We start from the raw sequence: 13,509 nt of genomic DNA on the forward strand, positions 1-13,509 counted from the left end.
CACAACATAGAAAACTAAAGGCACGAACCAAACCGAAACCTGAGGTCAAGTGCTCAATCAAAAAGCGGTAAACAAAATACAACAGAAGCAAATCTTACAATTGAGCAACATGAACCAAACAATAAACCATAAGAACTCAGCTTCTCTAGAGAGTTAAGCAGTGCTTGATTTACTAGTGGCACCCGTAGTGTTGTTATTCGTAGGAATAAAATCGGTGATATGTCACAGTCGACGAAAAAGACATGATTTGTCACTACGACTTTATATAATATCATCTGTGATACAAAATTTCATTTCAGTCTACCAAATCAAATATTAGGACCATAAAACTTAATTCTTTATTCAAAGGGATGACTTAAACTATATCTTAAATAGCTTCATAGTAGGAATCAGTTCTATACCAAAGATAATCATAATAGGTATGTTAAGATCCTCCCAAAAAAAAGAAATTAGTACATGCATTAGGCACAAGGATGCTACAAGGATGCATGTCTGTAAATGTGTTACCCAATGTCTTTTAACCTAATATAATGCTTAACAACTATTTGGTCTTATTTGAACCGGATGTAGATATTCAGAGAATACTTAGTTTGTAATATCAACAACGTAGAATTGATATAAGAAATAAGTTAGACACCTTTCAAAATTACTTTAAATCTCGTTTGTAATTAAATTTTATTAAACAATTCTTCATAAGACAATAGATTTATTATTGTGTATAAAGGTGTATAAAGTTTCACTGTTCAATGTTTCACTTTATTAACGTTATACGTGTGACCAATTTCATATAACACTAGTTTTAAATAGGTCTTGGTTTTTTTTTCAATGAAAACTGAAGGTAAGTTTCTTTAATATTGATACGTTTATAACAATAAATCTATTATATGATGTTATATCACATAAAAATATCTGAAATTTTTATAATTTGTATTAAAAATAACGAAAGGAAACGTGGAATGTGTCAAAAACAACTTACGGAGAAAAAACAGGCTAATGCATGCCATCAATAGGTCTTCAACACAGCGAGAAAATTCTGCAACCGAAAGCCGGCTTCAGCTGGCCCTTAAACAAAAGTGTGTACTAGTTCAGTAAATATGGACGTCACACTAATCTCCGAAAGATATAAATGAACCAGAAAAGTCGAAGAAAAGCTAGTGGTTCCTGATTTGAGACAAGCGCAAAAAAAAAGTGGCTATGTTATTATGTTTTGTTAGATTTTAACCATAACTTGTCCCTAATAACAGAATGTTTTAAAGTATTTTAAGTCTGTTCTGAATAACAGTCGTCCTAGCTACTTATTTGTTGTAGCGAACTTATAACCATCTCGCCCTAGTATAAAACTACAGGTTGTCAAAATCGTTGGGCCTTTAGTTTTTTGGCTATGGGTTTTGCTCATTAATAAAAGGCCGTACGGTAACCTATATGTGTTGGTTTCTGTGTCATTTTGTTTCCGTGATAACAAAATCTGAATCAACTCTAAAAGAGAGAAAACAGCAACCGTCTTGTTTATGCGACGACGAAAAACAAATAGGACAGACAACAAACAAAAACAGCAACTGAATTGCAGGCTCAGGTTTGGACAGTAGCATACAAAATGTAAACGATGTTAGTTGTTCTAATTGCACCCAATCCCTTTCCCCTTCTTATCTGTAATAGTGGTGTAATATAACAATAATTTTAAAACAACCTGTAATAGTCTGTTGAAAAAAATGCAAAACTGAACAAAACCTTTGTGCAATGCAAAATATAAGAATCAACCGTATGCAGGACTATATATATTGTATTCTGGTCAAAGGCAGCAGGATATATTATACTATTCGATATTTATCAATCTACTATCTCTAGTTTCCTTTATAAATTTTAATCACATATGTGTACAAATGAATGTTGCATGAAAGCATTCGACATCATAACTCTCCTTTGTAGTGATAACATGGAACAACTTGGAAAATATCAAATACCATCAGGATATAAAAGAAGACAAAATATTGACAGAATATTATTTTACTATAACTTCGATCCGAGAGTTCAGCGAGATTACATCAGCTTTCTACAGACTGAGAGGGAATTTGAAGTAAAATACAGAAACAGGGTATCTATAATTAGTAACGTAACATATAAATGTGTATTATTAATTAGTTCAGGAAGTGAAATTAAATGTTCCTAATACAACTTTATATATTTATAGTGGAATTTCCAGAAATTCAATGATTAACTCTACTACAACAACCCTTAAAAGTAAACTCTATTCGTAAAACAACAACATAAAAAAGCAACACAATATTAAATTTAGTCTTCTTTGCAAGAAATCTTAACCAGTAAAATAATAATAATAATGGTTGAAAGAAAAAAAAATGGTTGCTTACTTCTACAGTAGAGTTTTTGGTTTACAATCTGCAGGTCTGTAACGATCACCCTATATTATATGACTGTAACTGTCGTCGAAGATGTAGTTCATACATATGATATACAAATCAATTGTTTTGGGTATCTATTGGAAATGATGATTTTTTTATCTCCGAGTAGGGTATGTGATATCTTTAATACTTTTGAATAAAACGTTTTTGTGTTCTGATTATTTTTCATTGTAGTAATAAAAAATATTGAAAAAAAATTGCAGTCAGTTCATTTCCCCAGACATCTATGTTCTACCGAAAGCGAACATCTTGATTATGCTGAATTGATTAACATTTCGTTCCATTATGCTTTTCAATTAGTATCATTCTTTGATCTCTTACATCTTTTCAAGACGATTTGGGCGATTGGCATTTTTTCTTTTTTTATATATCATATTTTGTTATCAATTGCAGTATACAGAAATAACAGAGAAATATAGAGGAGAAGAACCAAAAGACAAAGACTGGGCATTGTCAACTCCTCTGTACCGGGCCATCTGTGACAGGAAGAGTTCGTCCAGTTATGAAGAAGCTATGAAAGAATATTGGTTGTTATGTAAATTAAAAGAAGATTATTATGATTTAGAAAAATTTAAAGGTGTAAGTACCAGCATAAACATATTTTACTGAATTGGAATCAGTAATTTTGCACATTTTGCGATTTTTAAATTCCTCTTCTGAAGATTTATCACGAATTAATATTTCTTAATAAAATCGAAGGAGATAATACATCTGAAAAGTCGAAAAAAGAAGATATCATTTACCCTACCTTCCATTATTAGAATTATATAAAAAAAAAAAGAAAAAAAAAAAGATAAACTTACCAAAATAAATCCCATCACTATCAAAATTAAATGAATTTTAAGAAAAACTTGTCTTTCAGTTTTACGAAAGTCCACGAATTTTACCTCCAATATCAAGGGCAGAGACAGCTCCTGCAGACAGTTCTTCATCCTCATCAACATTAATTAGTAAACCACCATATAGTACATCTTTAACAGAGAAACCGGAAACAGATCCTCCTTTGTTTGGAGCGCCACACACTGTTCATGTACCAAAGTCACCGGAGCCAGGCAACAGAAGACAGAATGAGTCCACAAGCACACCAAGACGGATTCTTTCTGAACCAAATACCAAATCAAGAAAATCACCACGTGATTATGTCGTAACTGAGAAGCCAGCATTTGATATAAATGAATCAACCACACCGCCAAAATCAAATCGAAGTAGTCAATCAGAAATTCAACTTCGACAGGTCCCGGATATATTTGAATCTCGAATCTTCAAAAGTAAACCAGTCATGAAAGTTGCTCCAGTTTATAACTCACAAGATCAAAAATCGTTAACAGCTCAAAATAAACATCTAAGGGATCTGCTACAGACTCAGACAGACGAAATCATGTCCTTACGAAACCTTGATAGAGAAAACCAAGATATTCTTCAAAATTTAAAAGCTAGGTGAGAGAAGCTCTTTATTTGTATTCTAAATTTACTAAACATAAAAGATAGGAAGGAAAGAAACCCAAACGATCTGTCGAGTTAAATTGAAGCGCCAAATCATTTTTTTTTTTTTTATATTTCAAACTTTTCATTTTCTGAAGAAAAAAAATAGTTGTTAAAAATATTATTATGCGTTGTGGCACCGTTAAAGTCCACAATTCCTCTAAAGTCCACAACACCGCTAAAGTCCACAACAAATTTCCGCTAAAGTCCACAACGACGCTAAAGTCCACAAACTTTCCGCTAAAGTCCACAAAATTACCTCCGCTAAAGTCCACAAGAAAACGCCGTTAAAGTCCACAATAACAAGTTCCGCTAAAGTCCACAAAAAAGCACCGTTAAAGTCCACACCAATTTTTTATTGTTAAAAACATATTATTCGTTATTTTTATCCCGTTAGTACAATACAAAGCATTGGCCTTTCTTCTCGGTAGTATTTTTTTTTATCAGTTTGATACATGAAAAAAGTACAGTATCGGTATATGATATTATTTTATCAATTTTGATCTTGATGACCAATTTGGACATCATTTCTAAAAAGTTTGTAAATTCGTTATTTATTATTACTGCATTCAACAAGTAATTGTTTTCTCTTATTCTTTGCATATAATCACTTTTTGACATAATTAATGTACAAAGCAAATGTGCCTCCTAATCTTTAACATTTGAACGGCATGCAACAATCTTGATTATATCATTAAACAAAAAAAATACTAAGTTTATGAATTCCCAAAGGTCTCCTGTCGCAAAACTTTTAACCAACGTTTAACGTTATTAATTTCTGTTATGATTTTCAGAACGGAAAAATGAAGCCAGTATGATAAATTCCAAATAAAAAAGAAAATATTCTATGATTTAAGTTATATTTTTATCGATTAGTATCAGATATCGATGCGTTGAATGGGTTTCTACCAAAATGTCACAACAAAACCTAATTTGATCGATATAGGAAGATGTGGTATGAGTCACAGTGCCAATAAGACAACTCTCTATCCAAGTTAAAATTTATAAAAGACCATTATAGGTCAAGGTACGGCCTTCAACACGGAACCTTGGCTCACACGGAACAGCCAGCTATCAAAGTCCCCAACAATTACAAGTGTAAAACCATTCAAAAGGAAAAACCAATGCCCATAAATGGGGCTTAAGAAAATATACATACACTAGTTGTTTATCTTGGTAAAGTGTTTTAATCACATGTAAAATTACTCACAAGATTAATTTCTATAAACTCACAAAACGCTAAATCTGTTCTACAGTATCAAACCAATAAAATTGTATTGAAAAGAACAGAAACATTCTTTGATATTATATAATTCGTAAAAGATTCAGCTTAAAACTGCATACTAGTCTTCCATTTAGCCTTTTCAAAATACTAAAAAAAGTATCTTTAAAAGAGAATAAAGAAACGAAATTAACTCTGAAAGCGATACCGTGAACTTTGATGTGACGTACATTTTATCAATCAATATGACTATAGGATAGTTCAACAATTGTTGGTGTTCGCGGGCTCAATGCGAGATGAACGTTCCTATCGCCTTTGTTCTATATCCACATCCTGTCTTTATCCTATATTCACACCCTCCAATGCTCATAGACACTTATTTTTATTAGTTCTGGATTTCTCAACACACAAATACGTCGGGAAGTTTTTTTTTATTTGGTCATACTTTTCTTCGGTTAGTTTTGTTTTATCAAATTTTTGGATAAGATATAAACTTTGTGTTATATCATCAGAAATTGAGAATAAACGCTTCAAAATAGATAAATTACCAAATAAACAAATAAACCTACGAGAGGTCTGCTTCTATTGGTACTAGTTTTTGATTAAAATCTTACATGAAATAGTTCCTAAATATTTGTTATGAAAAATATCCGTAGATTTCATGATATATATAACAACTAATTATAGGTGACAAATACTTTTGACCATTTTACTTTACTGGCTTATCGGTATTTGAAGTACAACGTTCATAAATGTTCTAAAAACTTATCTTCCAAAATATACATGTATGTACTTCCATAACTTCAATTGCAATTTGAGCATTTGAACTTAATTTCATACTAAAAATTGTAGCGTCACTTTTTAGCTCACCTGGCCCGAAGGGCCAAGTGAGCTTTTCTCATCACTTTGCGTTCGGCGTCGTCCGGCGTCGTCGTCGTCGTCGTTAACTTTTACAAAAATCTTCTCCTCTGAAATTACTTAAACAGTGTAACTAAACTTATCCATAATCATCATAAGAGTATATAGTTTTAAAAATGTGTCCGATGACCCTGCCCGCGAACGAAGATGGCAGGTGTCCGATGACCCTGCCCGCGAACGAAGATGGCAGACATGGCTAAAAATAGTACATAGGGTAAAATCAGTTTTTGGTTTATATCTCTGAAACTGAAGCATTTAGAGCAAATCTGACGGTGGCAAAAATGTTCATTAGATTAAGATATATCTGCCCTGAAATTTTCAGACAACCAATTGATGGGTTGCTGTCCCTGAGTTCTTTGCTATTATCTTAGATATTATGATAGTATCTAAATATAAATGATATCTTATACTATAAATTATGATTTTAACCTTATTTTACATGATTTCCAAAGGATCAGTAAATAAAGGTGAGCGACACAGGCTCTTTAGAGACTCTAGTTTATTTGGTTAAAGTTTTTATTTCATTTTCTGACTCTTGATAAATTTGACAAATGCACATGTATGGTCGACCTCATACTAAACCATACGAGTATACTCATACGGTACGAGTATACGTTTAGGTATACGTATATGGTCCACATTGTACGCGTAAGGGTTCAAATCAGATACACTCATATTGTCTGGAACATATATATATATATATACATGTAGCATTGTAGAAAAAAAACCTTATACTTGTACTCATCATGGATAATACACAATACAGAACCACATCCGCGTATAATTTATTCAATTCATCTTTCATTCTGAAACAAATTCATTTTCCTTTTTGAAAACAAAACAAACAGTTGTTTATAATGTCTGTGTCATTTTGGTCTCTTGTGGACAGTTGTCTCATTGGCAATCATACCATATCTTCTTTTTTATATGCAAACCAAAGAGTGATGGAAATCTGCTGAGCACCACAAAATGCATGAATGTGTGGTATTCTTTATCTTTATTTTGATTTCAAAAAAGTCTATTTTTGAGATTTACGGACCGTTTTGACTGCTGTGGAACCTAACAGACACTGAATGGAAATCTTACTTATGTTTTATAGATATTTGCAAAGGAAATTTAAATATCAAATATAGGCACCAAATTATGTCTCCAGCATATACATAAAGAGAACGCTATGTTGGAGTTTCTTGTGGATGAACAAATATTTACTAAAGAATAAAAAGAGTATAATAGTTAGATAACTTTTCAGAAATGTTGTCTGTTTGATTGATAGAAAATCGCATAAAAATCGATAAAGCAAATACTATAATTTTTTCATTCATCAAAATAGAATTTATGCTGACAAGAAATACTTTCTAAGAACAAAAGTCCGTGCTTTTAATTAGATCTATAATATCGGGTGTAAAAAACAGAAAATTTGCTTTTGATAATGAAAAAAAAATGTTTGGACTTTAACGGTGCTTTTTTGTGGACTATAGCGGAACTTGTTGTGGACTTTAACGGTGTTTTCTTGTGGACTTTAGCGGAGGTCTTTTTGTGGACTTTAGCGGAAATTTTGTGGACTTTAGCGGCGTTGTGGACTTTAGCGGAAAATTGTTGTGGACTTTAGCGGTGTTGTGGACTTTAGAGGAATTGTGGACTTTAACGGTGCCACAATGCATGTCTATAAGTCGGAAATAGAACCTGACAATGGTTTAACACGAAATAAGAAAAATACATAGAAACTAGTAAAAAAACACCAATAAAACCGTTCACGATCAACTTTACATATAAGACTGAGACTTGTTACTTTCGAGTTATTACAGTCAAGTTCATATTTGGAATTTGAATTTGAGAATGGAAATGTAAAATTAATTTTTTCATAGGTTTTCTTTCCAAAATTGTTACACCGGTTAACTATTATACTATCTGATTATTTCATAATTATTATTGTATGATTAGGTTTTGAGTTGTTCAATTATTATTCATGAATAAATTCATACTGTACGAGGAGTTGCCTAAACAATTGACATTTCATGATTTTTTCTACGGAAAATGGGACCCTTAACCTCTTTTATATGTTTTTACAGACTAAGCAGTTGTACTTGCGATGATAATCCAGGATCCGTTGACTATACAATGAATACCAGTTCTACAGAAATTGCTCAAAGATTCATCAATGTATATGACAATGAATATAAACTAGCTGTCGAAACATTGATTAGCAGGCATCAAGACAGACTTACAGAAGATGTGGCTTTGTACAGTCTAATGCAAATAATAAAGGTATATGTATATAAGTATAGACGTAGCATTCCAAATATTTGTTCAAAAAGATTTCCTGTACTACAATTCAATTATTAGTATAACTTCTAGTGTTGTTTTGTCAGGTCTGTGTGCTTCATTGCAATGCCTAAATGTGATTTGTTGTGAAGCAAATATGTGTCAATATGCCATACGCTACTATGCTGTTTGATATAAGATAGATTATTACAATTGACAATGTTCTTCAAAATGCAAATTGAAACCAAAAAAATACAAAAAAGAAATACGCAAAACTAAGCAATTATAATACGCATATTTTCTTAAATAGTTAAAAAGAAATCATATTATATGTAGCTTTTTATTTTATTGTAGAGCATTTAAAGGTTACACAATGAAGCGACCCTAATAGGCAAAAATCAGGAGCAAGTGACATAATGGCTATGGCTGCTCTTACGACAATCATAAGATTGTATCTGCTACAAAAGTATTAAAACTGCAACCTTTACAAGTAGACGCAACTGCAAAATATTGTTGTTTATAATAACTCATACTAATACTGAAACATTATTTCGTTATATATCTATACAAAAATTACTTACCTTTATAATTTACAGAAATGCTATAAATTGGTGAATTCCGTAGCGGCTGAACAAGTAGAAAACATTACCAGCTTGATGACGGATCAGGTCACCCAACCTTGTGTTACTCAACATTCTAACGTAAGTTCGAGTTTTAATGGTAATTCATCCTTATATCAGATTTTCACATACATTAAAATACCACTGACGGGTTCATACTTACATGTATGCATCGTTTGCCGTCACATTGTACAAGTGAGTCGAAAGATACCAAAGTGACATTCAAACTCATAAGTCGAAAATAAACTGACAATACAATGGCTAAGGAAGAAAAAGACCGAGAGACAAAAACAGTACACTAAACACAACATATAGAAAACTAAAAACTGAGCATTATGAACCCCACCAAAAACTGGGGATGAATTCATGTGCTTAGATACTTGGATTGCCTTATTCCATAACTATTGCATTTATCTATCTTGTAAGCTTTTTTCGAGTGTAGTGTTTCTTGGAATTCATACCAATATATTTGGTGAATATAAATGAGGTTGCAAATTTAAAGACTCAAAACCCAAAAGACATACGGTAATAAATAGCAGAAGATCTTCAATCATCACCAAATTTCCAAAATGACAAAACACAATCAGATCAGATATATATAAGACAATCACTAATGATGACTTGCTTCAGGCACATTCACTTGGGAGGGAGAGAGAGAGGGGTGGAATAGACTTTCTTTATCCTATAAGAATATTGGAATATTGTAAAAACAAACAAATTCTATTAAATTTCCTTATTCTAAATTTGAATTTGTGTTATATTGTTTTATTTTAGGTACAGCGAAAGGTTTCAGCAAACGACATAAAGAGCCTTCATACTGATGCAGAAAGACTGGCAAGATTATTTCGTAAACGGCATTGCACAGTCACCATTACTAATCTATTGGATGTTAGTTAATTCAAATATATATTATTTTCTAGATCAAGATTGCATAAAAATACATTTGCATTTACAAAATGATTTTTAAGGTTTCAATTATTTCTATTATGGAATAAAATTGTACAATGATATATGAATTAGACTTCTACTGGAGTATGTGATGTCGTAAGATGGATCCATATATCGACAGTGTATAAACACTTTATATTGTTTAATAGACGGGTTTTCGGTTTACATTATTTGTAAAAAGAATCAGAACTGTAAAAACACATTTTCTACGTTGACACTTTTTTAAATACGAATTATATATAACAAAGAGATATCGACACACATACATATCAAAGATAATTATATTGAGATAACCCTACAGTAAACCAGTATAGTGTCAATGTAATATACAAGGCTTTAATCCAACCAGAGTAAGTTTTACACCATCAGCCTCCGTATGAGGTTTAATCTATATATAATTAACCTTTTTCAAGGCATAAGTAGAAGACAGCCCTTTGTTTGGCTCCTGTTTGAACCTGATATTTCGTTTACATTATAATTTCTCTTTCAGAAATTCAATGAACTATTGGAAAGTTTACCGGACTATAAAGTACATTTAAAAACTCCGGAGGTATCAACGTTCACTAAGAGATGTCTAGAAACTATATGGTTAATGTTAAACCAAGAACCGCCTATGTCATTAGAATGGCCTCAGCAAGGAGAAACATTTGATACCACATTGTATAAATATTACAACAGGAAAGGATTTAATGTGAACTTTCCTGTCTGGCCAGCAGTGTTAATGTATAACAAAGGACCAGTATTGTGTAAAGGATTTGCTGTTCCCATGTAACAACTGCTAGTACAATAAATACTTTGAATTGTTTTACATTGTCATATCGAAGCCTTGTATAGCTGACTATGCGGTATGGGCTTTGCTCATTGTTGAAGGCCCTACGGTGACCTATAGTTGTTAATGTCTTGGTGATTTGGTCTCTTCATACCACATCTTCTTTTTTTATATTTATAAGTAAACTCACTTTAACAATAAGTAAACTCACTTTAACAATAAGTAAACTCACTTTAACAATAAGTAAACTCACTTTAACACTTGTATTTTGGCTCGTAAATCCAAGAAAAATAACTAAAATGGATCCCTTTATAACTACAAATTTAATTTAACATCTGCTTTGTAAGAGTTCACGATTCAAATACCATCTGAGAAAAATGAAAAGTATTTCCTTATCGTCTGCTGCAATCTAATTTTAATAATGAGTAGAGTAGAATGTTCAAACTTGACCAAATAAAATTGATAGTGTTCCCGTTCAGACTGTTTTACCTTTTTTTAAAACATTGTATGTTAACGGTGTTTTAAATGCCATAGGACTAGACTTTAACGTGGTTGATGTTCAGAAGATCGGAGGTAAAAATAACGGTACAACTAACAATTCTAATCAATCAAAAACCGTTCTCGTAACTTTCTCTGATGGAAAAGAACGCATCGATGTTCTTCGGAACAAACGGAAGCTAAAAGATACGGAAGATTACAAAACCTTATACATTGAAACGGACCGTTCACGTCATGAACGAATGCAAGAGGCGAACCTTCGGCGAATCATTAAATCGATTCCAAATTTGGAATTCCGGGGTGGTCGTGTTGTTGAAAAATCAGAATAATATGCATGCCAGTCAAATAAGACCGATGCAAAACTGACAATTGGTAGTTGGAACTGCAACGGCTGGTACGTTAAACGACAAAATAACAATGGCAGACTTTTAAGGGAAAACATTATAACTTCTTTAAATTGTGATGTGTATGGCATTTCTGAGACCCATCTGAAAGACAATGAAGCTATCGAACTAGATGGTTATAAGTGGATAGGTTGTAATAGGCGAATTCTTTCGAACAAAGCGTGGAGGGGTAGTGGTGGAATAGGATTTTTGATTAAGAACTGTATACTTGACAACTTTGACGTCGATATTCTTGACAATAGTAGAGATGATATTCTTTGGATTAATTTGAAATGTAAACATGACCAAAACTTTATGCTTTATCTGTGTGTGTGTTACCTGCAACCGGAACGGTCAAGTAGGGGCAACATTGCTCAGGAATTTTACGACCATCTTCTATCGCAAGTGTATCTTTATAGTAGCTGTAATCCAGTCCTAATTTGTGGTGACTTTAATGGGCGCATAGGAAACTCGCAAGATCGGACTGACTCTATCTGTACTTTACCAGATCGATGCTATATTGATTCTGTAAAAAATGCGTTTGGTGTATTTCTGTTGGAGTTCTTGAACGACTCAAACTGCTCTCTGTTAAACGGAAGAGGAGACAGTACAAAAGACAATTTTACGTACGTTTCGCCTATTGGTAAATCTGTCGTTGACTACATGATTACTCAGCATGCTTCGTTCACAAAATTTTACGATTTCGAGGTAAAACTTGTGTCAGACTTGCTGATCGATTACAACATTGAAGTACATCCCAACTCAAGAGTTCCAGATCACTCAGTATTACAGTGTTCATTCGATTATTCGGAGTATCGAAATTATTCAAGTCCACAGGTAGCGAAAACGCCAATTTATGAAAACAACTGTGTACAATCTGTGAGGCGAAAATATGACGTCACAAAGATACCAAATGATATATTCAAGAGCGAACGATGTGTGCGCTGTTTAGACAAAGTTGTCGATTCACTACTCGATCGTCATAACATTGAACAAAGGATTAACTCAATCTATGAAACGCTACTGAATGCAATTCATGACGAAATGGACAATGTTCTTGACTACAAAGATTCTGGACAAAGCACACACAAACGTAAACGCTGTAACACAAAACCGTACTGGAACAACGAATTACGAAATCTACTACGTGAGGTAAATATTGCCGAAAAGGACTATTTGAGTTATCAGGGTGACCGTCGAACAAAAAAAAAACGCAGGGAGATATTTAAAATAAAGCGTAGACAATTCGACAAACGTTTACGACAAGAAGAACGGAAATATACAGCTCAAAGACTAAATCGAATAAAATCAATCAATCAGAGCAATCCAAAAGAATTTTGGCGTGAAATCAATAAACTAGGTCCAGGAAAAACATCGACAAACATTGATAGTGTCAACATGGACGATGGGTCAGTGTCTCATGATCCCTCCGAAATTTTACAACGATGGAAAGAGGAGTATTCCAAACTGTTCTCAAGTGACAATACAAAAGTTGATTCTGAATTTATTGAGCAACTGCAAAACCTTAATTCACAACTAGAGCGTGAATATGAAAACCTCCCTGTTAATCAAACATATGCTGACAACACGAGAACATCTGAATTGAACGAACCTATTTCTCTTGATGAAACTGAACGTGCGCTAATGAGTTTAAAAAATGGCAAAGCAGTAGGAATAGACAATTTACCTAATGAAATACTTAAAAGCGATGTACTGTCGAAAACTCTTCACGAACTGTTCAATGTGTGTTTTAGCTATGGAATTGTTCCAGATCCTTGGTGTCGAAGCATTATATGTCCTCTGCTAAAAAAAGGCAAGGATTTCCGCAATCCGATGGATTACCGAAGCATAAGTCTGATGTCAACTGTCGCAAAAACATTTAGTCAGATTTTGAATGAAAGGCTCATCAGTCATCTCGAAAACAATAACCTTCTCAGTGAGGAACAAAACGGATTTAGGCGGCTTAGATCATGTCTGGACCATATCTTTT

General features: G+C 32.9%; 1 protein-coding gene across 1 annotated transcript; it reads left to right on the top strand.

Annotated features, from left to right (window-relative positions):
- The first annotated feature begins 1,795 nt into the window (after positions 1-1,795).
- On the top strand, positions 1,796-10,674 carry LOC143043208 (uncharacterized). Its single transcript, XM_076215620.1, has 7 exons — positions 1,796-2,092; positions 2,811-2,996; positions 3,280-3,854; positions 8,109-8,304; positions 8,898-9,002; positions 9,696-9,809; positions 10,360-10,674. The coding sequence occupies exons 1-7, from the start codon at positions 1,871-1,873 to the stop codon at positions 10,639-10,641; spliced, it is 1,680 nt and encodes a 559-aa protein (XP_076071735.1). The 5' UTR covers positions 1,796-1,870; the 3' UTR covers positions 10,642-10,674.
- Positions 10,675-13,509: the final 2,835 nt, after the last annotated feature.

This window comes from Mytilus galloprovincialis, chromosome 8, assembly GCF_965363235.1.
Source record: "Mytilus galloprovincialis chromosome 8, xbMytGall1.hap1.1, whole genome shotgun sequence".
Lineage (NCBI taxonomy): Eukaryota > Metazoa > Mollusca > Bivalvia > Mytilida > Mytilidae > Mytilus > Mytilus galloprovincialis.